This window comes from Lepidochelys olivacea (assembly GCF_965140295.1).
Source record: "Lepidochelys olivacea isolate rLepOli2 genome assembly, chromosome: 3".
NCBI lineage: Eukaryota > Metazoa > Chordata > Testudines > Cheloniidae > Lepidochelys > Lepidochelys olivacea.
This window is the reverse complement of record NC_140413.1, coordinates 36,997,538-37,021,597: the sequence shown is the minus strand read 5'-3', so window position 1 is coordinate 37,021,597 and position 24,060 is coordinate 36,997,538. Positions and strand designations below refer to the sequence as shown.

The 24,060-nt window shown below is 38.4% G+C and overlaps 1 protein-coding gene across 20 annotated transcripts in view; it reads right to left on the bottom strand.

Annotated features, from left to right (window-relative positions):
* The window catches only part of MYT1L (myelin transcription factor 1 like), a 379,271-nt gene that overhangs the window by 75,468 nt on the left and 279,743 nt on the right, over positions 1 to 24,060 (bottom strand). For 14 of the 20 annotated variants that reach the window (XM_084622401.1, XM_084622382.1, XM_084622383.1 and 11 more), the window contains 8 exons: positions 23,441 to 23,531; positions 20,941 to 21,048; positions 17,332 to 17,543; positions 10,464 to 10,711; positions 7,828 to 8,064; positions 5,481 to 5,602; positions 5,056 to 5,118; positions 4,498 to 4,566 (listed from right to left, as the gene is read on the bottom strand). In XM_084622401.1, coding sequence (XP_084478527.1) covers positions 4,498 to 4,566; positions 5,056 to 5,118; positions 5,481 to 5,602; positions 7,828 to 8,064; positions 10,464 to 10,711; positions 17,332 to 17,543; positions 20,941 to 21,048; positions 23,441 to 23,531 — 1,150 coding nt within the window. The remainder of the gene's footprint in view (positions 1 to 4,497; positions 4,567 to 5,055; positions 5,119 to 5,480; positions 5,603 to 7,827; positions 8,065 to 10,463; positions 10,712 to 17,331; positions 17,544 to 20,940; positions 21,049 to 23,440; positions 23,532 to 24,060) is intronic. The other 6 variants (XM_084622385.1, XM_084622384.1, XM_084622388.1 and 3 more) reach the window with 3 other exon arrangements.

The following is a 24,060-nucleotide window of genomic DNA, read 5'->3' as shown; positions in this document are numbered from 1 at the left end:
ACTCTCCTGTAGCCATCTGGCCCGACCCTGTCACAGTACGCAGTGTTGTTGTAGCCCTGTCGGTCCAGGATATTAGAGAGACAAGGTGGGTGAGGTAATATCCTTTATTGGACCAAGTTCTATTCCTGAGAGAGACATGTTTATGCTCAGACTTTATGTGGATGGAGAGTCATATAAACTGCATGGCATCCATCAGCATGAAATTCTCCAGTCTGCCACTGCAAACTGAAATGGGTGGATGTCAAGAAAGAGTTTGGCCAACTCTATTATTCTCCATGGAGTGAAAATATGGCTTCATGCCTCAGAAAGCTGCCATAACACAGTTGTTCCGGACCCTGTCTATCAATCTGTTCTATGGTATTTATAGGACCCCAATTACTTTAGACTATAGCACTGAGAGACAAAATGCATTAAGATCAACATAATAATTAATCAAAATAGACTGTGCTCTAGCCATCAACAGATTTGGATGCTTATACTGTTTTGTCCATTTTAAGATCTTAAAATTCCTTGAAGTCTCCAATAACCACCTCTTTTGATGTTACTTATGTCTTAAAAACAATTGTCTTATATATTTATATATAACTCAGCACTACTTTGAATATTTCAGTTATTTAATAATCAGTGACCTGTCTATAAGCCAGTTGGGCATATACATAAGTAAATAGGATACTAGGAGAGGGGCTGAAACCAGGAAGGAACAGGTGGACAAGCTCAGGGAGTCCACTCCTAGGCAGATGAGAGACGAAAAAGTTGTGTTCGTTCTTCATTTATTCCCCATGCAGGAGAGGGAAAGAGGAGGAGCAAGACTACAGGAGAGGAGTGAGTTCAGCATATACAAATATGTCAACCAGTTCTGCAAAAACTGCAATACAAGTTAGGTAACCAATGATTTGTCTCCCTTTTGAACATACATACTGGATCTATACTACCCAACTCTCTTGTTCTCCTCCAAACTCTTATACTGAGAGCTAGTGCAGATTTCAGCACAGAAGTGTGCCAGGTTATAGAAATGCTTGTAGAATTTCACCCTTTATGAATAGTTTGGTCTGTTTAGGGGATGTGGGAAAAGAAAAACTGAAACACAGGTGGAGAACAGCAAATAAACATGCTTAACTGTTCGTGACACACAGTTTGTGTGACAAAAAGTGTGGGTAGTGTCTATGGTGGTGAACTTGGAAGATTGCCTTCCAGAGCAAATATACAGCCAATAATGCTCATTAAATATCTCATAGCACCTTTTGCACAGGTGTGCGAGGTATGGAGTCCTGACAGAATTCCAGTTTGAAAATTACTTTACACATATTTGTGTGAGTGAAAAAGAGAAACAGAGAATACATAATTGTAGAATGCCACATAAAGGTTTTATCTGCATGAGTTTAAGATTTGTCACATTACCCATGAATGGCAAAGCCATGAGTGAGTTATGCAGGTCATCCCAAACGGTACAATCCAGCAATAAAATCTTTATATCACACTACAGTATCATATATTCTCTATCATGTGTTAGAGAAAAATAATTTACAAATGATTTAGAGATTTAAAACATTTTATTGGACTTTATTTCTGCATTTAGTAGACTTAGTAACTTTGTTAAGATCTGTTCATTTTTTCAGGCTTAGAGGGAGAGAAATTCTGAAAATTTGATAGCTAAACTAAGTATGATATAAAACATTATTTTAATCTCTCTCTCTTTATATCTACATATATAGCTACAGATATATATAGAGAGAAAAACTTTCAAAAATATCTAAAACAGATCTTTTTATACATAAAAATGTCCTATAGTTAAATTCTGCTATTCTGGGCTTTTCCAGGGCAGGAAGCAAGTGCTAAAAGCGACCTGGGAATCTCTCCTTTCCAATGGGATAGTATGCAAGCTATTAGTCCTACAGGGACAAGAGATACCAACCCTTTGACCCATCATTGGCACACAACTGAATATTACCTATTCTGGGGCTCAGGCAGGTGTAATTTTTTTGAGGGAAATTCTACAGTTGGGGAAAGAAGGAAACATTTCTCTGGCAGTTTGACTTTTTAAAAATGGTAGCTGTTTGATGCTGTTCAGGTGTAAGGAATGTTAGAACTAGCCCAAAGAAGATGCATTAGTGGTAATAGGGTAGATCAAAAGTGAATGATAAATTAATTGGTTAAATGAATATCACCTTTACATATGTGAATTACAGGTGGGGCATGTGCAACTGCCTTTTATTAAGGTTGTCCAACATCACATTATCAGACTCTTACACCTTTGCCACAATTTAAGCCATTGGGCTGAAATTTTCTATGCTAGGTGTCTGCCTAGGCTGTTTATGTTGTTATGTATGAATATTTATGTTGTTATGTATGAATATATGTTATGTATGAATGTTTCAGCCAAGGCAGTTTAGTTGTTTCCAGGTATGATGCTAAGGAAAAATAAGTTGTTTTGTCCATGCTAAAAAAAGTTCTGATGACTTTCCTTTGAAAAGTTCTAGCGCACCCATGTTTAGGAGCAGAGACTTGATGTTTGGCAAGGGAGTGACCTTTGTGTCAGGAATGTGCCTTGTGCATCCCTATGAACACCTGTCCAAATCTGGCCTTTCAAAATTGCAGTTCACACATGCTCAGTAGGGACTTCATAGATCTTAGCAACTAAATTCCCTGATGGTTCCATCTATACTGGACATGCTGTAGCTCAGGGCTGAGTAGAATTTTCCCTCCAGTTGCACCTCTGTGCTGCTGCAGGACATCCCAGGTTCAGGCACCTAAACTGTCTCTGTATGTTGCATCTTTTCTAAAGCAGCAGCAAGAACCTATAGTAAACACACTGTCCCTGCTCCCCCAACAGTCATCCTGTCTGTGCTTGCCTTATGCAGGCATGATGCCTCCAACCACTATGGCTGCAGATAGCCTCCTGCACACCCACCATGTGGTTCTGAGTCCAAGAATCACTCTGCCCTCACTTTACTCTATTTCTCACTCTCTGCTTTCACTTGACTTTTTCCATGCATGCTCCCTCCCTGCCCCCACACATCCCACAGTCTTTAAGTGGAATGGGATCCCAATAACATTTGAGTTGAGCATTCAAACCTGTAAATTTGGAGTGGATTTTAAATTAGGCAAAGTGATTTTCTTACCCCACATGAGAACTCACTGGCTATGTTAGACAAATCTAGGGAGCAATCTGCCTTAGCAGCTGACTTTCTGAAACATTTCCTAGGCTTTAGGGTCTGTTCTCCCAACAATGCATGTATGAATCTCAAGAAAATGCTAGTCATGGCAGCAAAGGTAGGCCCCCGCTCAATAATGTTTGGAATACTCCTCAGCATGGTCAGGAATCATCACCAAGTATTTGTTCATGCTGTCCCTTCCCATTCTTGCCGCCTTACTTTTAAATATCTGTCCCTCTGTACAACGTGTTTGGGGTCTGTTGAGGAATACCACATAACCATCCAATCCTGCAGCCTTTCCATGTGCACAGTTTTAGCCAAAGCTCTGGCTGCAGGAGAAGAGTCAGTTTGGACCTGTAGTATTGCTTGACCAGAACAGAACATGCACATTTTTGAAGGAGGTTACAGAATTCTTGGTAGGACTTCTCACTATAACCACAAAGACTATTTGTATAACCTAGATTATGAATTTTTTAAAAATCAGAACAGAGTAACTAATCATATATAAATATATTTAATTGTTGCCAATATTAAAAGATCCTATTTCAGCATAGACAAAACTACAGGATTTTCTTTATATTTTAATTGAATAATTCAACATAATACTTTAAAAAAACTAATGTCTATTGCTTACAATTTTCACTCTGAAGTATTGAAATTGTTACTTTGTAGAGAGAAAAAGATGCAGAGGGATAGCAAAGAAAACTCTAGAAAAAGGTAGGTAAATGAGGCAATGCATTAGGCTGATAATAGTGATACAAACCTGGGGAGAACAATACATGAATTAGGGATAGGAGAACTGGTTCAGATTCCATAAAAAAAAAAGCCTACCTCCTCCTTACACCCTAAGCATGGACCTTTAATTATTTTATTTATTTATTTATTTATTTATTATTTGTTTATTTTGGAAATAAACCTTCCTTGGAGGTTCTGAAATAGTCAGATAATTGCTTTGCCAATTTTGGAATCAGACTAGTCTATTGGAATCTGTTCTCTTGATAGTTCCAGCTCAGACTGATAACTTCAAGAGACTTAGATAGTTTAGATAAATTTGAGAAGGGATTCCAAAATTTGGATGCTTGTCCTGACTGGGACGGCAAAATTTCTGAAGTTGCCCATCCTTAATGTGTACTCTATGCACAAAAGAAATAACAAAGAAATAGACTTATTTACAGGCCCAATCACTGCATGGATCTCCTATTGATTTCAGTGGAAATTCCAAGCATGGTCAGTTCCTGTACATTAGCTAGTACTTTTCCAAATAGCATATCTAGCGTCTGTCATAATTATATGCACTTGCTGAGCAAATAAATGTGTAAACAGAATGATTTTGTTTATATCTTACTTGAGTTCTTGTGAGCTTGTGGCCAGCATACTTCGAATGCTTTTGTCAGCCAAGGGGCAGCCAGACAGACTGTAAGACATGGCAGGATATCCAAGTAAGTCAACCTCCTTAAAAGCTAAACTCTCCCAAACAATCACAACATAAAAAGTAAAAATTAAAAATTGTAATGCAGAAAAGCGATGGGGCAAGTGCTGTAATATTGAATTTTGTAATATAGTTAACCCTCTGAATATATTTAGATATACATTTTACTTCCAATACTACATAATGTAAATGAACTTTTTTTGTTTTTACAATGTAGTAAAATGTAACAAAAATATTTGTGATCCCTGGGTTAACTACTCAAAAAGCTTAAGAAAACTTTGGAAATTTTAGTAATCTATTTAAAAATAAAAGACGTTTATACAACACACAAATTAGCATGCTTTTAATATCAACATATATTACTCAAAGGGTTAACACATAGTTCAACATCTTTACTTTGACAGCATTGTTGAGGTAAGCTGAAAACAATAAATTGAAAAGACAGAATCCACCATGAAAAAAATGAAGTCACACCTTCTATGTGAGGCGTAATTACCAGTCACATGACCACTCCCATCACACCCTGGTGTTGGACATCTGCCACCAAACAAAAACAAAAACAGCCAAAATAGTAAGTATGTTTAAAAAAAAAAAACTTTTAAAAGTTTCATTGTTTCCAGTTTAGCTGCAATGACTGCAAGGGGATTTAAGCATCCTATCAAAAAGCTGCAAAATGAACAGCATTAAATGAAAATGGCATCTCAGTACAATATAGCATAATTAAAAACAAGCAAATACGTGTTAGCTTATTACTTTACTTAACTAGCAGTTGGAAACATTTATATGCTGCAAATGTTGCATGCTCATACTGCAAGGCGTATATGTACTTGTTTGTTTAAAAAAGACAAAGAGGAAAGGTTAAAAGGAGAAAAAATAATTTCACCTCACATTATGCTTACGTTATTAAATCCTTTTTGCTCTCTTTGCATTGAGGGAATTTGGGTTTAGGGCTTGGGATTGTAACTTCACCAGGATACCTTCGTTCTTCAAGTGCCTCTTGGAAAGGATCCAAGTCTTCTGGCTGCAGGCAAACATATGGGTATTAGTCCCACTTAGGTGAGGCTGCAATATACACAAAAAACAATGCTGCGTACAGTTATAAGACATATCGCCTCCATTACTCCCACTCAATCAGAAAAATGTTGACATTATTTTACCTTTTTGCTCACCTGCTAGACCTTTATATAGTACCTTTACATTTCAATACACACTTTAGAACACGTGAAAAAGAATTATACCATTTAATTTGAGGAGAAAGAGGCAAAAGTCAGATATTCTCTTTTGTTTGGTGTCTATTCCCAACTGTATCAGCAGCTGCCTCTGACAGTTTCTATTCTCTTTCACAAGAATCAATACTTTTTCCAAAGTCACGAGTTTTTACAAACCACAGCCACAGAAAAACAAAGCCTAAATATAGTATCTTATCCATCAAGACACTAACTTCAATAACATTTTTAAATGGTTAAGCATTCTCCCAAAAAATGAATCAGGAATGATGTTAGCAGCCAACTGCTAAACACACATATAGTGTCACAATCTGGGCAAACCTCAATGGATCTGCCTCGCAAAATATAATTTTGTAATTAAATTTACTGATGGATTTAGCTTTTTTATATTTGAAACTTAAGCATTAATTTCAGAAGTGAAGAAAATGTGGCAGAAAGCACTGATGCAGAAACTCCTGCAGATGGTGCTGTGAGCAACAGAATTAAGGAAGGTTTCAGAGTAACAGCCGTGTTAGTCTGTATTCTCAAAAAGAAAAGGAGGACTTGTGGCACCTTAGAGACTAACCAATTTATTAGAGCATAAGCTTTCGTGAGCTACAGCTCACTTCCTCAGATGCATATCGTGGAAACTGCAGCAGGCCTGCTGCAGTTTCCACGATATGCATCTGAGGAAGTGAGCTGTAGCTCACGAAAGCTTATGCTCTAATAAATTGGTTAGTCTCTAAGGTGCCACAAGTCCTCCTTTTCTTTTTGAGAATTAAGGAACAATTCCTCCTGTTTCAGTCAAGTTCTATATTGTATTTAATATCTCCCATTTCTTAGATAATGAGAGAAATCCTGGCCCCAGCCAAGTCAATGGCAACGCCCCCATTGATTTCAGCGGAGCTAGGATTGCATCCAATGTATACAAAGCAAATATCACTTTATTGCATGTTTCTAAGTTTATTTTTTAAATCATGCCATCCTATATTTTGATTAAAATAAATTGGAGAGAGATATTGCTACACAGAGTTGATAAGAATTCTAATCTTATAACATAGATCTAGCAGGAGAAAAAATATTGCTATACAAAGTCTGGGATTGTAAAATCATGTCTAGATTACAATGGGTTCAAAATGGCAAACGGGCTAGTGAGCAAGAGTTGAAACCTGACAAGCACAAACAGTAGCCTCCCCGCAACTCCCCACCAAAAAAAGCAGCTGTCTGACAACTGTCAGGACCACCCTTTCAGAGTGGTGACTGAAAACACTTGCTACGTGTTACAAGCTTTGAAACTTAAAATAAATTCACTATGGAGCAAGTTTTCTTTATTTACGTCTTTCTGTTTACAGGTTTTTAGAGTGTATCACACCTCATATTCCTTCATAATACTCTTGAAATAAAATATTTTATTACTATGGTATAAAGGCCCTATTGTGTATCCCTTGTACACCCAAAGCTTTGTGCTCCTACTTTCCTGAATGCACAAGAAATGTATTTTCCTGAATATAGGAGCAGGCCTTTTGACAACAAAATCCTGGTTAGCTAAATTAATGGAAAACTTATACTGTATTCTGTTTGTGCTTCTTGAGCAGAGCTGTGTGTATAAACACACTTTTAAATATTCAGTCCTTCACTTTTGAATCTTAATCTGAGAAGAGTATCTTGTTCGGAAAGCTGGTAAAAACTTGATACCAACACTGAAAAAAGTTATGTCAACTTCCTCAGATGGAATAAGGTAGATTTGGAAAATTAGAACATCTTCACAGAAGAAAATATTTGTTAACAAGACAGTGGTGTTAGAAAACATGATTCACATTCACGGTTCAAGTGTTGTCGGATTGAAGTTAGTCACCGATCACACGTGTGCCAACATGATATATTTTGAAAGATTAACCACCAGAAAGTCCTCTTGTCAGGAAACCATCTATTTTTTTTTATTACCTACACATGGTGTTTCCTCTTCCCTTTCAGATTTTAGAAATCTAATGAATTAAAACAGTCAGATTGCAATCAGAACCCTTAGATGAAAAACACATACATTAATCTCTTTGGAATCATCTTCATCTATCCTTCTGGGCTTCATTTTAGTGTAGTCCACTGGCAAGTCCCAGCAGTCACCCTCATTCAGCTGGTAACACCGGTTATTCATCACAGCTTGTCGTTGTGGTGACATTGGCTCCAGTGGTGTCAAAATGGTACAGCAACCATCCCGCTGTCTCTGTTTGTTCATGCTTAGATCCAAGGTTCCATTTTCATCGACTTCCATATCAGGATTCTGTCAAAAGAAGAACAAATATTGTTAATTCAGCTTTGGACTATCAAAATGTCACCTCTCTGTGGTTTTCAATCTGATTGCTTAGTAGAATGATAAAAGGCTTTATCATGCCTATATAGATTGTAAGCACTAAGCCCCCTCCCACACATAGCATGATTCTGTTACACAACATTAATGCTGTTAAAGTAGATTCACTCATGTCTTCATAAAAGGCTAATCTAATATTTGGAAGAAAAGGGGAGACTTCTCACTAACCACAACCATCCTCCCAAAACTCAGGTGTAAAATTTGACAGTGAAATGAGAAATCCCCAAAGGTATTTTCTTGTTGCTGTGTTTATGTCCCTGATTTACTCTTTGACAGGTTAGTCTAACAGAGTTAACATCTATATGATTCTGCCTACTTCCAGTCCTTTCAACACCTGCTTATATGATTAGAGTAATAAAAACTAGGTAGCAAGTTGCATCAGTTGCATTAAAAAAAAGCACAATACTTTGCTCTTCTAACACTAATAGGTAAAGAATTAGAAAAAAAGAGCTTTGGTTACTAAAGCCAGTCAGTTTACACTGTGTTTGCTACCTTCATATTATGAGAAAATGCGTCCAAATCTCACAGTTCCTCCACCACAGATGTTAAGGTTTAATATATCTTAACTTTCCAAAGACTATCTATATAATCAGCTGGCTTGGGTAACAAAGCTGGTACTGACATTCCCTGCAGCGACAGAGGAACTGTGCAGTATAGGGTGAGTAGGTTTGGGATTTTTGTTTTTGGCTTGAAAATAGATCAAGAATTATTCACTTCAAATCATCTTCCTCCTCTTCTTCTTCTTTCTTTCCCCCAGGGAGTGGGAGGGCATTTAGACGGGGGAGGGGAGGAAGCAAAATACTCAACCAAACCTTAATTTTTCAAGAGTAAAACACTTCACCAGAAATTAGATTTCAAAACTGCTGTGAATTCTACCGTCTACTCAGATGTCTAGGAGCTCTCTTTCCTCTTGAGGTAATAACAGAACAGCAGCAAGACACTTAATGAAAATCCCTTGCTTTGGTTATTGCCTTGACAGATTATACAGTATTATTCTACACAAACACTTTTTGCCACAGTTTATTCCTGATTATTGCCCTGATATTAATTTAGGCTTGATAATGTATTTATCTTCCCAGATTTGTTATTACATTTTTTTTTGCCACATAATATTTTTAAGGTTATTGCTCAAACTTTTTCAATTCCTATTGGTACTGAGCACAATCACATTTATTTGCATGCCACAAAGAGATTTCCCTCATCTATAGGATTAAATCAATTAATATAAAAGGAAGCATTCGAAAACAAAATTACTAACCTTACTGAATTCATATAAATTAAGATCATTACTAATAACTACTGGTAAGATTTTTAGCTCATTATGTATGATCAAGAAGCTTTACATAACAGGAAAAAAAACCCTTTGTTTATCTGGAGAAGAGCAGAACATGTCTGCCAGCTCAAAAGCTCTTCTATAAGCACAATAAAACTGTTCCCCCTGCACTGCATCTGTCTATTTAGCCATCTAGTGGCCTCCTATAGGTAGCACTTTATTGGTTGCTGGTGTATTTTAAATAGTCATTTGTCCTCAGATGTCAGAGTTAAGATTTATTCTGGTTATAACAAAATAAAACGGTTCTTATAAAAGTTTTACAATTTGGATGAATTTTAATAATGCTACTGTTTTTCTTAATACAGAAAGGGTAATATAAAAATCTTTTTACTTTATTTGTTTTAGTGTTGCCATTTAATAATATATTGAGAATTTACTAACACTTTATAGAGCACTGGTGATACTGCATTATTACTGTTATGCAACTTAAAAGTTATCTGCACTGGAGGATTTTTTGTTTGTTTCAAACGTATTATGAATCGATTTGAGAGCAATTATATTCTGGATCGGTAAGACAACATTGTGTACAATACCACAAATTTCCTTTGTACTAGATCGTAAGACCTTAGGGCCCATGTATGATTTATACATGAAGTTACATTATTAAACCATCCTCTTTCTTACAATTATAAATCAGATAGTGTTAGTAAAAATTCTTTAGTGCAATTAATACCACCTAAGCAACCTAAATAGCTTCCATAGTTACTATAGACCCCATCAGTAAGAGGAGAATTAAAACAGAGAACAACACATTTTATCAGCACCATTTTAACTCTAAGCACTGATCTGGATTTCAAGAATTACTGATGAGTAATTTGCATCCTTGTCTTTTATTTTGCTGCCTTAGCAGAGCTGCCACATTTTTGTTCTTTCTGAGAAAAAGATTAAGCAAGAGGCATTAAAGCGACTCTTGGACCTATCAGGGGCACAAAGCTAGAGGTTTGTATCATCATCAACAAACGTAATTGCTCAGTTTTACCCGGGCACAGAGATCCTGCGGTTTAGTGGAGAGGTTCTGAGGCATCTCCCTGCAGCGAGTGGAGAGATTCAGAATAGCAGTGGCAGCCATGTGTGCTGCCTCCATGTCATGAGTATAGTCAAAGCTGCTCTTGCTGCAGGTGCTGCTGGCACTGCTGCCTCCACCACAACTCATATTGCTGCTGCTGCTAGGGGCATAGCTGCTCGTTGTGCTGCTGGTGGGGCTTGAGTTCTTGCAATAACGTTTAGCTGTGGGAAGAAATAGGACAAGGATGACTCAAAAGTACGAGCACGTTACATAAATGACAAGAAAAACAGTCTACGGTGGGTGAATTCTATAATGAGCAACAGTGACTGATTAAAAAAATAAAGGCAACAAAAAGGATGCAGGTATTCTATGATTTTGTGCGTGAGTCCTTTACCCAAGCAATCGGGTATGTGTTAAACATCCCATTAGAAATAAATCCGGAGGGTGTGACTGTACACCGTAGTGACAAACAGGCCAGAAGTAGCAAACAAACACGGTGCATGAAATTTCAGCAACGGCACAGGGAAACACTGCTTTCATTCCATAGTAAGAGCCGATTATATATTTGTACGGGGACTGTTTGGGTCACTCGCTTTTATTAAGAGGTGGGCATATAACGATAGGACACTTGAGTGGTATTGCACCAGCAAATTGGGCTAACTCCGGATTCACAACCGACCTTAGGAATCCCACTCCCTGGAGCTAGTGGGGATCAAGCTCATTGGGAGGATAATGTGCTTGATCTCCAGGCCAGAGTGCTAGCCATACATCCTTGGTAATCTCAAATTGACCAAAATGTTCCTCCATTCTGCAATGAGGGCAAGTACTGTGCTGGTCATGAGAAGGGAAAGGAGGAGGACTAAATGGAAAAAAGAAGGTGGCCGTAGAATGAAGGGGCAGGCATTGTTCAAATATGGATGTGGGGCCCTCACAGGCTAAAGCAAATGTAATATAAACAGAAAAAATAAATGAGCTCAACGGTGTGATTTTTAGAGGTGCTGAGCACCAAAAGCTTCCTGTTGAAAACAACAGGAGTCGTGTACACTCAGCACCTCTGATAATCAGGCTACAAGGGTGTATTTAACTATATAATGATTGACACACATTGTAAGGCTCAACGGATGCTCAAGAAAGCACTACAGCGCCACATCAGGCTTAAGCCTGCACAATTAATTCCCCTCTTCTTTAAACAGAACATGACAATATTGTTGGCTTTTTTAAAAAACATGAATATTCACATTTTATAGCCAAAGGAATTAAAAAAAACCCAATCACACTCCTGGCCCATAATAAATGGCTCAATTATTTTTTTAATAAATGACTGAGAAAAAATGTCAGTTGGTCTATTGAACCCAGAGTTTTTCAGATAGCCCACCCACTAGAAGTCAATGTCAGCAGTTACACATACATGCATTCATGGTATAGTGATTTCTCCCCTTTAAGGTGGAGTTCTGTATTCTGCAAAGATCATACTGAACAATATAATAAATGTGTTACAATGCCATGTCATTGTGCTATAGAATATATGCGTAATTGCTGGACAGAGGGTCCTATATAAAGGCCCTATATAAAGGGTCAACACACTAGTTAGATCTCTTTCTCCACAGTTTCAATTTATGCCAACCTCTTCAGGTGTGCTGCGGCAGACATACATGCAGTAATCTGCTCCCTTGAGCACAGCCTCTTTATGGACTACATTCTGCCTGGAAAAGCAGAACAGGAGAGTCTGATGCAGAATTTATCTTATACTCCTTACTTCATCCCTTTCGTCTGTACATTTTTGGAAAAGTTAATGAAGTCATTGTTTACTGTAAGTGAAATAAAATGCTTAATTCATAGCAGATACAGAAGTTTTCTCAGGAAACCCACATAGTACACAGGTGTGATTTTTTTTTTAAAGAAATGGATGGTTAAGATTCAAGAAGTTTCTTTTTGTTTTGCATTCTTTAGATCATTGTTGTTTTCTGCATATTCACAGATAATAATCCTGTGAGTTATTTCCCATGACATATTTTACACCAAATTTCATTATGAAACTAGTAGTCAATATTGGTCACTAAAAACTGAGCATTTATCCATGGTTGCTACATTCTGGTAGCCAAGATACTCAACTAATTCTCTAAACTTACAACAGGAAATAAGTACAGTATCTCAGTTACCACTGTGTTGATATAGTAAGTGTTGACTTTTTAACAGCAACCACTTTGCACATGTAATTCGCAAAATTAGGACTATATTTCAAACGAATAAATAACATGCCTTTTCTATCACTTGCAAAAGGAAAATGCAGCCATATTAGACATTTGAGAGTTGATTAAAATTAAATTAAATATGAGATAATATAAGACATTTTATATACCTATATCAATACAGAGAGAGAGGAAGGGAGGGAGGGAGAGAGGAAAGCAGGGAGGAGTAATAAAGAGTTTTCAACATAGGATTAGCCACAAGAAACTCTTCCAGGCTCTGACACAGACTCCCTCTGTGACCTTGATAAAATCACATGATCTTTCTGCTTCATTTTCCCCATTAGTAGAAAGGCAATCACAATATTTAATCTTAGGCGTGTTGTGAGGATTAATAAATGATTGTTTGTGAAACGCTTTGAGGGTGAAAAGCATTATATATGTATTAAGCATATGTGAATGGCTGTGGTCATTTTAGCTTGAGCTTTACTGTACAGTTTCTAATCACTTCTTGCAGCCTGGATTATCTACCTCACATTACTTTTGAAAAAGAAACTCAGGACTCTTGTTTATAGTGAATTCAGATAGAGTGAAATCCATCTGCAGAGAAGGGGAATGGCAGTGACATTGTCCGAATAAAAAATAAAACACATTTTGCAGTTCTGTTTTCGAGCCAAATAGTGATTTAGTGCATTGCTATGGTGCAGGGTCGCTGGGACTTCTGTAATCCACCTATGCTTTGTGGCCGAGTGGCGAACCAGAAAGCAGAAAGCAATCTCTTCCATCAACGACAGCCACATTGCTCTCAGGCAGCCGCTCCAGCCAGCTCCATTTCCAAGATTCTGACTTTCCCCTGATGAACGACATACGGGATGATGACAGTGGGGTCAGTGCTTCTCTAATATCCCAAAGGCTCCTCCATAGCTAAGTAAGCTGGGGAGTGGCAGCTGCCCCATCAAAATTAAGGTATGCAGTCCTTTCCAAACAAACGGGGTTGATGAGAGAATGAGACCCAGTTCCAGCATCCTCTATCCCCAGCACCAGCAGCCTTGGTACCAGTTCTATTGTTCAAGTTAACCACAGCTCCATCAATTTTTCTGAACCCCATAGGAGCTCTTCAGGGACTGTAGAGCCCCAGTGCAAGGGAGTGAGATGGAAAGAATTCAGGGAGGACTGCTTGACAACTTCTGGGTTTGCACAAGTTTTCCACTATCCCTGAATAGCTCCCACCTGCAGAGCTCTGTGAACTCCTCTGGACACTGGGTCCAGCTGTTCTCATCATTACTGCCATATAAAATAAGCCTATAATGTATCCCATTATGATGTTGTCCCTAAAGGGAAAATAAAGCCAAACAAACAAATCCTCTTCCTTATAAGATGATCTCTCTGTAGCATCATCAAGGCATCATAGCATACAACATACAGAGTCCTCTCCTTGTGTAATTCTTATTAAATCTTACACACACACAAAAAAGAACACAGTCCATGCCACTCACATCAATTTATTTGCTGAATATATCAGCCCCATGACATTTTCCTCATGGTCTGTGAAACAAAGCCTGTTGCTGCCTCAAAATTAAAAGATTCAAACATCAAGTGACTCATTTTTCAGACGCTTAATACTATACATATTTCTGTTTTCCTCTTACAGTGTTTGACAGAATGAACTTTTGATTAATTACCAGTCTCCACTAAGTTTATGTATAACACCTCTTCAAAACAAAAATTTATTCCCTAATGTATACAGTGGGTTCATACTATATACCTCCCAAGCTAGCCTCAATGCTATTTGAATGGGGGGGGGAAGGGCGAGGGGGAGGCGTATTCCCCCTTCAAACATACAGGTAACTTCTATTTAGATTAATGGGAGATGAGTGTGTATATAGACAATGGAATAGTTGGCCATCATCTTTCATTTTAATGTTTAATTTTGGGTTTTGGGGTTTCTCACCTTTTTTTTTTTTTAAGCTAAATTTCTAACATTTATAGATTCAAAGGCCGGAAGGAACCATTATGATAATCTAATCTGACCTCTGATATAACACAGGCCATAGGACTTTTCCAAAACAATTCCTAGAGCAGATCTTTTAGAAAAACATCCACTCTTGATTTTAAAATTGCCAGTGATGTAGAATCTGCAACAATTCTTGGCAAATTGTTCCAATTGTTAATTAACCTCACTATTAAAAACGTATGATTTATCTCCAGTCTGAATTTGTTATGCTTCGACTTCCAGCCATTGGATCATGTCATACCTTGCTCTGCTAGACTGAAGAGTCCATTGCTGAATATTTATTCCAAAATGCCATTTTGAAATGAAAAGTCAAAACACAATGTTTGAAAATGGTCAAAACAAAATGTTTTCAAAACAAAGACAAAACATTTCACTTCAAAATGGCCAAAATAAACTGCTTTGACAGTTTTGATGTTCTTTTTTCCTAATTTTTTTCAGTAGAAACTATTTACAATATTCAACCCAAATTTGTGAATAGTTGTTGTGACCTGAAAAATGCATTTTTAGGTGAATTTACTACTCACTGAAAAATAAATTTCCCAGTTCTGCTCTAGAGACTGCAAAGTTCCTTAAGGAAAAACATTTCTTAAGGAAAAGGTCTTTTCCTGAGACTGGCAAGTTATCGCTGCTTCCCTTTCATGCCCGTAAAACTAAAGCCATAGAACTTTAGTTTTAACACCGTGGGGGAAATCCTGACCCCATTGAAGTCAATGACAAATCATCCACTGATTTCAGTGGGGCCAAAAATTCACCCCATATTTCACCCCATGTTTTTATACTTACAGCTACATGCACCACACAGTACCAGCTTTTCACCCAGCAAGTTTGTAAGCCCATTAGGAATGACAACATCCTATTCCACTTTGGGGTGGGGAGAAGAAATTTACCGAGCCACATGTATCTAAAAGTGTTACCATCACTCCTTACTCATTCTTTGACTGAGATGTTGACATCCAAAGCAAGCTCCCCTCAATACTATTTCAAGGTCAAAGGGGTTTTATCCCCATACATATAGGTATCTCTCATTTACATCAATGGGAGATGAGTGTATATGTCAATGGTTCTCAACCTGAGGCCCATGTGACATCCTCAGGGCCACATAAGTAGTATATATAGTGTGGATGCCGCCCACATAACACATAGAGAGCTGCATATGTGGCCCAAAATGGTCAATAGGTTGAGAACCCGTAGTATATGTAGATAGTAGAGTAATTCCCTATCATCCTTCATCATTTAGGGCCTAATTCAGCAAAAGCATTAAGTATGTGCTTAGCTTTAAGCATGCTCTTAGGTCCAACTCACTTCAATAAGAGTTAGGCAAATGCTTGAATGCTTTGCTAAATGGGGCCTCAAACAGGATAAATTCTTGCTGTTTACACGAGAACACGTACACATATTCATTCACAGTTTCTAGCGAGTAAACAGAGCATGTACATAATAGGTAGAATTTTTAGTGCAAACCTGTTGACTTAAATGGTGTAACTTATCAGAATTTAGCCCTCTATCTCTATTAAGTTGTTCCTTTGAGGGTGGGTACTGGAGAGTTTAAGGCACTTTTACTCAGAAATGTCTGCCTTTTTCCACCCTCTCTACTAGTGTGAAACAACCTGCTTACTGATCTCATAGGAAAACTTAACTATCAAAAAACATAGGAAAGATGGGGACAGCAGCTGTTACAATTTCCTCCTTCTCCACTCACCTACTTTTCTAAATCAGAGTCTGTTTTGAGGCAACAGCAGAGACTGTTCCACTAACCCACACTTATTCCTAATTTACTAAACAAAATCTGGGATTTCATAGGCTAGTCAGTGAGGAACCCCAAGCACTTTATCTTGTAAGATGAATTTATCTAGAAAATAAATTGTTCCATGTTGCATAAGAAAGAGAGGAAGGGAATGTTGTGATGTTATACTGATAGGTCTGGAATATCCCAAAATGGGACAACTCCAGCCCTTCATTCTTTGGCCCTAGGGGGTATTGTTCCTTGGTCCAACTCCTCTCCCCTGCCAGCCAGCCACCACCATCACACTTTCTCTTGCCCAGAAGGAAGAAATAGCCTCAGAGACAGGTGTTGATGCCACTTTCATCCAAATCCCGATCATTTTACCCACATGAGTTCTCACAGTGAATTCAACAGGAATCCTCATGTGGATAAGGTGAGCAGGGGCTTTTAATTAATTGACGACTAGGGGGCTGAATTGCAATGAGGTCCATGTTTTCTCCCCAGAGAGCAAGCACATTACATTTATGAGTTTCCTAAACTACTATACAAGAGCAAGATTCCTAATGCAACCCATGCGCCCAGGTCCTCCCAAATGGCAGCATAATACACTGCTACTGTGCCACAAGGACTGGCTCTCCTCTGTAGATTTTTTTGCAGACTCAGTACATCCCAAGAACTGAATAGCTAAGGATGTTCTCTTCTCAGTGCAACAATCCTGCAGGAAGCACCATATAAAATAATGCTTTTTAGAAAAAGTCTTTAAAAATAACTTAAACATAACAATGTCATGCTGTGAATAGCATTCCTCTTAATACTGTATGAACATGAAGGTATGTCTTATTTTTATGAAGTTTACATATACAACAACATTATTAACTGTAAACTTGTCTCTCATGTATAAGAGTGTGCACCTCCTACCATCATATCCTTTGGGGGATATATCCCTGGATTGCACCTTGGGAGCTATGGCTCTCTTGCCATAGGCATGGTTGTCATAACTGTTATATTCAAACGAAGTCTTAGAGTATTTCTCTAGTTCCTTGGCCAAGTTGGAGCGGGGTGTGGTGGTGGGGACATTGTTTCTGTAGCCATACTGAGGGATCTCCAATTGCTTAACAAAGCACATGGGCCTAGAAATTAAAGATATGTACAGTTTGTTAGATGCAGTTCAGTTTATTGTGTCTGTGCACAATTTATAGTTCAGATTAGAAAATCTGAGTTATTTATTGCACTCAAGAGACAGCAATATATTATTGTATTTGTTTGGTTTGGTTGTTTCCAGCAGACAAACAATATATATTTTCTGGAGCAAAGCTTAGGATAAATTAATTATAATAGTGCTAAATGTATTCTGTGACTAAAAACAATATAACTGGTGAAAAGTTCTATTTTAAAAAAATACTTAAGGGTTTCTCCTTCCCTGTGAAATTACACTATATAACAATGTACTTTCTTTGGGAAGGTGGATTAGAGAAAGACAAAAAGACCGGTAGAAATTTTAGACAAATTCTTCTAGTTACTGGAAGTAAAAAACGGCACTAAGAGCTCTACTCAACTCAGGGAGCATCCTTTGAATTCTGCTGACAGTATTTAGTCTTCAGAAGAGAAGAGTGAGGGGGGATTCGATAGCAGCCTTCAACTACCTGAAGGGGGGTTCCAAAGAGGATGGAGCTAGGCTGTTCTCAGTGGTGGCAGATGACAGAACAAGGAACAATGGTCTCAAGTTGCAGTGGGGGAGGTCTAGGTTGGATGTTAGGAAACACTATTTCACTAGGAGGGTGATAAAGCACTGGAATGTGTTACCTAGGGAGGTGGTGGAATCCCTATTCTTAGAAGTTTTTAAGGCCCAGCTTGACAAAGCCCTGGCTGGGATGATTTAGTTGGGGGTGGTCCTGCTTTGAGCAGGAGGTTGGACTAGATGACCTCCTGAGGTCTCTTCCAACCCTAATCTTCTGTGATTCTATGATTCTATTTGCATGTGGTTTGCCCTGTCACAAAAGAAGCTGGGGTCCGCCTCTTCAGGGGGAGATCCGTACACAGCACCCACACAGTCCCTCTTGCCTCTGAACTGTCATCCAGTCTCTCTGGCTCCTGTTGACTCCTGCACGCAAGGCTTTAGAGGGAACTGTGACTCCTGGGGCTGCTCCACACACCACATTCAATAGGCGAGTCCCACAACACAATAAGAGATGGAGTGCAAGCTAATACAGACTTAGGCTGTACCGTCTAAAATTCTCATGTGAGAAAGTGTTGTGTGACTGGGCCTTAGAGAGCAAATCCTACAAGGCGCTCAGCATCCTAAAAGCCCACTGATTTTTAACAGGGGTTTAGGGTGATTAACTGCAGACTTCGGGTGCTTGGTACCTCAGAGGATCAAGCCCTTTTTCTTTCCCCCACAATTTAACGTGGAAATGGAAGGGGCATTCAGGGGAACACTAATTTAGTCACATGCAGAAGAGCCATCATGCCTTGCTGGCTGATGAAGCGGAAAACAATAAACAGCTAGAAATACTAATATATTTTTAGTAGTTTGCATTTCTGGATGAATTCATTTTCATAGAACTTAGACAAGAGATTGAGGTGTAAATTACCCAAGAAATTATATAATTCATACCGTACCCTTTGATTTTCTTTTGTATGTTGGGCTCCTTTGGAAAATTTCTCTTCACTTTTCACAAAATACAATGGGCCAGATCCTCAGTCGGCGTAGCCCAATATAGTTTACGTTCATTTAAGAAAATAAATACAATTCACATAGTGCACATTCAAAACAAAACTAAAATTTTTGGCAGAGCAAAAATCCTATGAATTTGACTTTTTTTATTAGTGAAGACATTTTGAATGCAGGTGGGATGGAGACAAGCGTAAGATCAGTTCACAGGATTTAGACTTGGAACACATAAAGTCCCCAATCAATCACTGTGGGTGGAATTTATAAGACAACCCTTAGGACGTTCATCTTAAATAGATCCAAGAGTTAAAGGTAAAAGGGAAGTAGTGTCTGAGATGACAGTCATACTCGGGCTGCCTAACAAGATCTGAAACACATGAAAGACCCAGAGGCAAAAGCAAAACTGCCAAAACAGCTGTCTAAGGAGTCTGCCAGAGAACCAGATGCTGCTTTTGAAAAGCAGCCTCCTCTGCATGGCATCGGACTCCTGTGACTTCTCTCTAAAGAGCAGTGAAAGCCACTGTATTTTTGGTCTGTGTGTGATCCTGCTAATGAAGATTTGATGATTTTGTTCAATGGATATTTATTATTATTATTAAAAGCATTATTGTTGAGTAAAGTATCATGGACAGTGTCTGAAAAAAGTGAAACCAGAACTGGGTCCGGTACAGATAAAGCTACTGAAAACACTTGGGAAAAGAAAAACAAAAATCCAAATTCACTACATAACCGTTAGCTTTCCTGATGCAGGACATCGTTCTGTTTTCTCAACCCCAAGAACACAAGGGTTTGGAAAATGCCATCAAGATTTTGATGAAGTACTGAGAGAATATTCAAAGAAAGATGACTCCTTTAACAGTAAGAAATATTCATTATAAGTCACCCTATTAAAATTTAGGTCAAAATGATAACCTGACAGAGAGAAACTTATGGGAGGCCTAGGAAATTCTGTGTGCTGGAAGTTGTGGAGAGTCCTTCAAATTCTCCCATGGGGAGAAGGGAAGGATGTGGCCATCCTAACCCACAGATATCATAATATCCATGGTGAAATTCTGCAGCTCTTGGGGCATCAATATAGGGCTGGTACACTCATGCAGAAGTCCAATGCCTTTGCACTGCTCCCTAAACTCTCAGCTCCCCCAATAGCCACATTTTTCTCCACCCACATCTGGCCCAGCGCTAGGTGCATTTAATAGTGCCGAGCTGGATTGTGCATAGGATAAATGCTGAGTCCCAAATGCATGGAGAGAGGGGGTGATTATGACAGATTAGTTCAATCTCCTCCCTCCATCAAAATTTAAACCAATGGAATGGTATTTCCATTCCTTTAATCCCTTCTGTGGGGGAGGGAGCAAAACAGAGACAATGAACTAACCCTTAAGTGTTTTTGGAAGCTAAACTTGATCAGGTATTTTTTCCATAAAAAGGTATGCTGCCAATTTAGTACTGCAAGTAGGGCTTCTGGTCTTCATTTAAACTGATATTTACTAGTAAAAGCCTGCTGAAGAAAACAAGACTTACCGGTAAATATTAGTTTATTCCCAAAAGATACCAACTTTTTTTCACACTGTTCTTAGACTTTGCACTCCAGCAGTCAGCTTTACACCAAACAATGCCTAAGACAAAAATGAGCTTTTCAGGCTTTACATGTATTTGCCAAAATAATTACCAGCCCACCCCCATGCAAATTTGTTGGGAAATAATGCTGAGAAAATTGGATCCAGAAGCCCTAATTCTAAACTCTTCTTTAAGGGAGATATATATGTATATACAACGTATATAAATATAAATGCTCAGATTAATTTAACGTGTGATGAATTTTGCATAGTATTAAGTATTATAGTGATTTCTAATACCTTAAAACCCGATCTGATGCCTGGTTTGATTTTGACACATCACAGCTCTGATGCTTCTCTTGAGCTTTAGCCAGTTTCTCTGCTGCAGCAATAGGACATCCAGAGAGGCTGCAATTACAGAAAGGAAATTTAATTGTCTTGTCCTGAGAAATTTCACATTATAGCACTGATCCAATTACTCCTTCTCCTCCTTAGTCAGCACGAGGAAGAATCTGGAGGAAAAAAGTTTCCAGAACCTTTTCTGTATACATTTCCTCTAGGATAGACTTCCTGTCTTTGAGCAACATTCTGCTTTCAAAGTTGCATGGATGATCTCATATCCAATATTCTTCTCCTCCTACTGTACACAGGCAGAACTCTCATGGATGTCAGTTAACAGGCATTCAGGTAGGAAGAGGAGAATATAAGCCAAAATTTACTTTGCAGCTTTGTTAGCAGAACGTGGCCCTTTTGTTCATATACATTTTGTCACTGAAATGGTTGATGCAGATTATTCAATGTCAACACAATACAGATGAAATTTTGTGCTGCTTCACACCTCATTCAGCCTCATTAACTTCAATTAGGTTGTGAGGGGTATAAATCAGTGGAGAATTTGACTGAGTGTCTATAAACCTATATCAAAAATATATTTTCTTGCTGTTTATTCATGAAGTTAAACCACTAAAGCTCGTTCTAGTCACGTAACGTGAAAAGAACTAAGACGTCTGGACTTGAACTCTAATTTACAAATGCTGAACTATTTTTGAAGTGATAGTTAATAGGTCTGCTTCTGCTGGAAAAGATTTAGAACAGTGGAAAATAAATATCCTGGTACCAGCAGATGGTGCTCTTAGTGAATTTGTAAAATCCTGTGACCTGACAATGGAGGGGTCTTTTTCTTGTTATTGTCTGTTGCTTGGTTATGTGACCGCAGCTCCTTGTGTTCTCCACAGGAAAAGAAATTAAAGTGAAAGGCAAATCAGTGCACTCGGTGGCATAGGGTTTTAAACTAGAGACAGAGGTGCCTCTCGAAAGGGCTCAGCTTGAAATCTTACTCAGGCCCAGATGCTTCCCTCGCAACAGAAGAAAAATAGAAGAAGGGGGGGGGAGGGGAAAAGCAGAGCAAAATGCCCCAAAAGCTGCAGAAAGAGGTAAGCAGAATGCTCCCTCCACTCCTCCCTGGGTGCCAATGGCAACCCCTCTGTCTCAGTTCCACAGGGGGAAAGGTTGGGGGGCTCTACACAGGTTCAGATTAGTGCCCGCGGCAGCTGCTCTCCAGTGACATGCTCCTCTTCAGACACCAGGGATATCCTAGCAGATATCCAGACAGAAGTCAGTAGTGCTGCTGCAGCATTAGTTGCCATGGAGTCCCCTTCGAAGCTTTTGCTGCTGTGCTGCATGACATTAGTGGGAGGCAGCCAGTGGCTGCATAGCTCCAGAGAAGAAGGAGGTGCCACAGAGCATTCCAAAGAGACTGGTCCTCTGCAAGGGAATCCATGGAGCTGAGATAAGAACTCTCGGTGAAGCCAGAGCTCTGTAAGCGTGGAGGACCATACCGCCAATACCCTCTGTGGTCTCCCAAGCCATCTTGCTGCAGTTCATGTTAAAAGGAGCTCAGTAATGGGAACCTTGGGTAGTTTTCTGTGCTCTCTGCCCACCTTCCCTGGGTTTTGCCATTGGAAGCTACAATGTAGAGCTCAATTTCCTTATGGAAAAGTCATAAAATATAATAGAAATGATAACTTTTCTGTAAGTTTTTAAAAATAATCCCTAGGATGTAACAGAAAATGAGGTCCATTCTAGAGGATGATTAAAAAACTCTATAGAAAAGTATCATTTTGTGTGGAATTCTATTGGTTTCTAGAATAATTTCTATGAATTCTATTGCTTTCCTCATCTTGAAAATCAAAAGTACTTTTCCATATTGTTTCTTATTCAGGCAAAATTCTCATTAATTTTTGCCTAAATATGGACTTCAGGTTGAGCCCTTGGATGGTAGAAAACTTTAAATTGTATAATATATATGTAATTGAAATGGTTTTTATTATTTATTCATACAAAATTGTTCTTATGATTAGAGTGGAATTTTTCACGCAGTATGGAGTCATCACTCATAAAGATGAACATTATATGAACCATAACTCTGTCCTGGTCTTGATAGTTTTTGCGGTCTTTTTCTTTCTTCTATTACTTTCTCCTTAAGGGTCATATGCTTCTTTTAATACAACTCTAGCTAAGTTAAAAAAATAAATAAAAACAAGCAAGTGATGCTTAAAACGTTTCTTACATGAATCAAATTAATTTTGCACAGAAGTCTCTTCACATTGTAAAATAAGTTTAAGGATTTTATGATGCAAAATGAATAAATAAAGCACACTAAGCACCATCTGCCATCTTTCAAACAAAAGAACAAAATCACATACACATATACACACACTCTCAGAACAGACTGCCAGAAGTGCTGCAGCTCTGAAGCAGTGTTCTCTCTAGACTATTAGACCAGTGATGGCTTCCTTACCTTCTGTGAGAATTCCTGTTGCTATTTACGTGGCCCCGACCTGTGCAGCCTGGTGTAGGACACTTAAGAACATTTTCATGCATGGCAAGAACTTGACAAGGAGAGTAAGAGAAAACAGCAGCGTATGAAAGCAAGAAAAAAAAATCAAGTCCCAGTATATATGAAACCATTTAAAAACCAAAAACCAGGATTCATTAACGACCAGCATTCCTCAAAATACATGTAACCAATAAAGTCTGATGAGGGAAGGAGGTGTCGTGACCTTATGCGCATTAACACGGGTAACACTGTACAGTGAGAATTATGGAAATTACAGAATCTAATAATTAATGTGTCTCTGGTGTGATGGTGAAGGAGGAAACTCCCAACATCCTCTCCATACATAAATGCTGAACACTGATCAGCTCAATAGTAACAGGTGGATCGGGATCAGCCCAGTAATAAAGTGTGGATTGTGATTGTGTAATACAGTTTTATGCACTTATAATAAAGCCTGTGAGCTAAAATCTGCTCTCAGTGATACCAATAAAAAATTGAGTTTCTCCAGATTTATATCAGTACAACTGAGAGCAGAATGTGACCGTATTATGCAAGTCAATTCAATTTTACTAGGGTCCAGT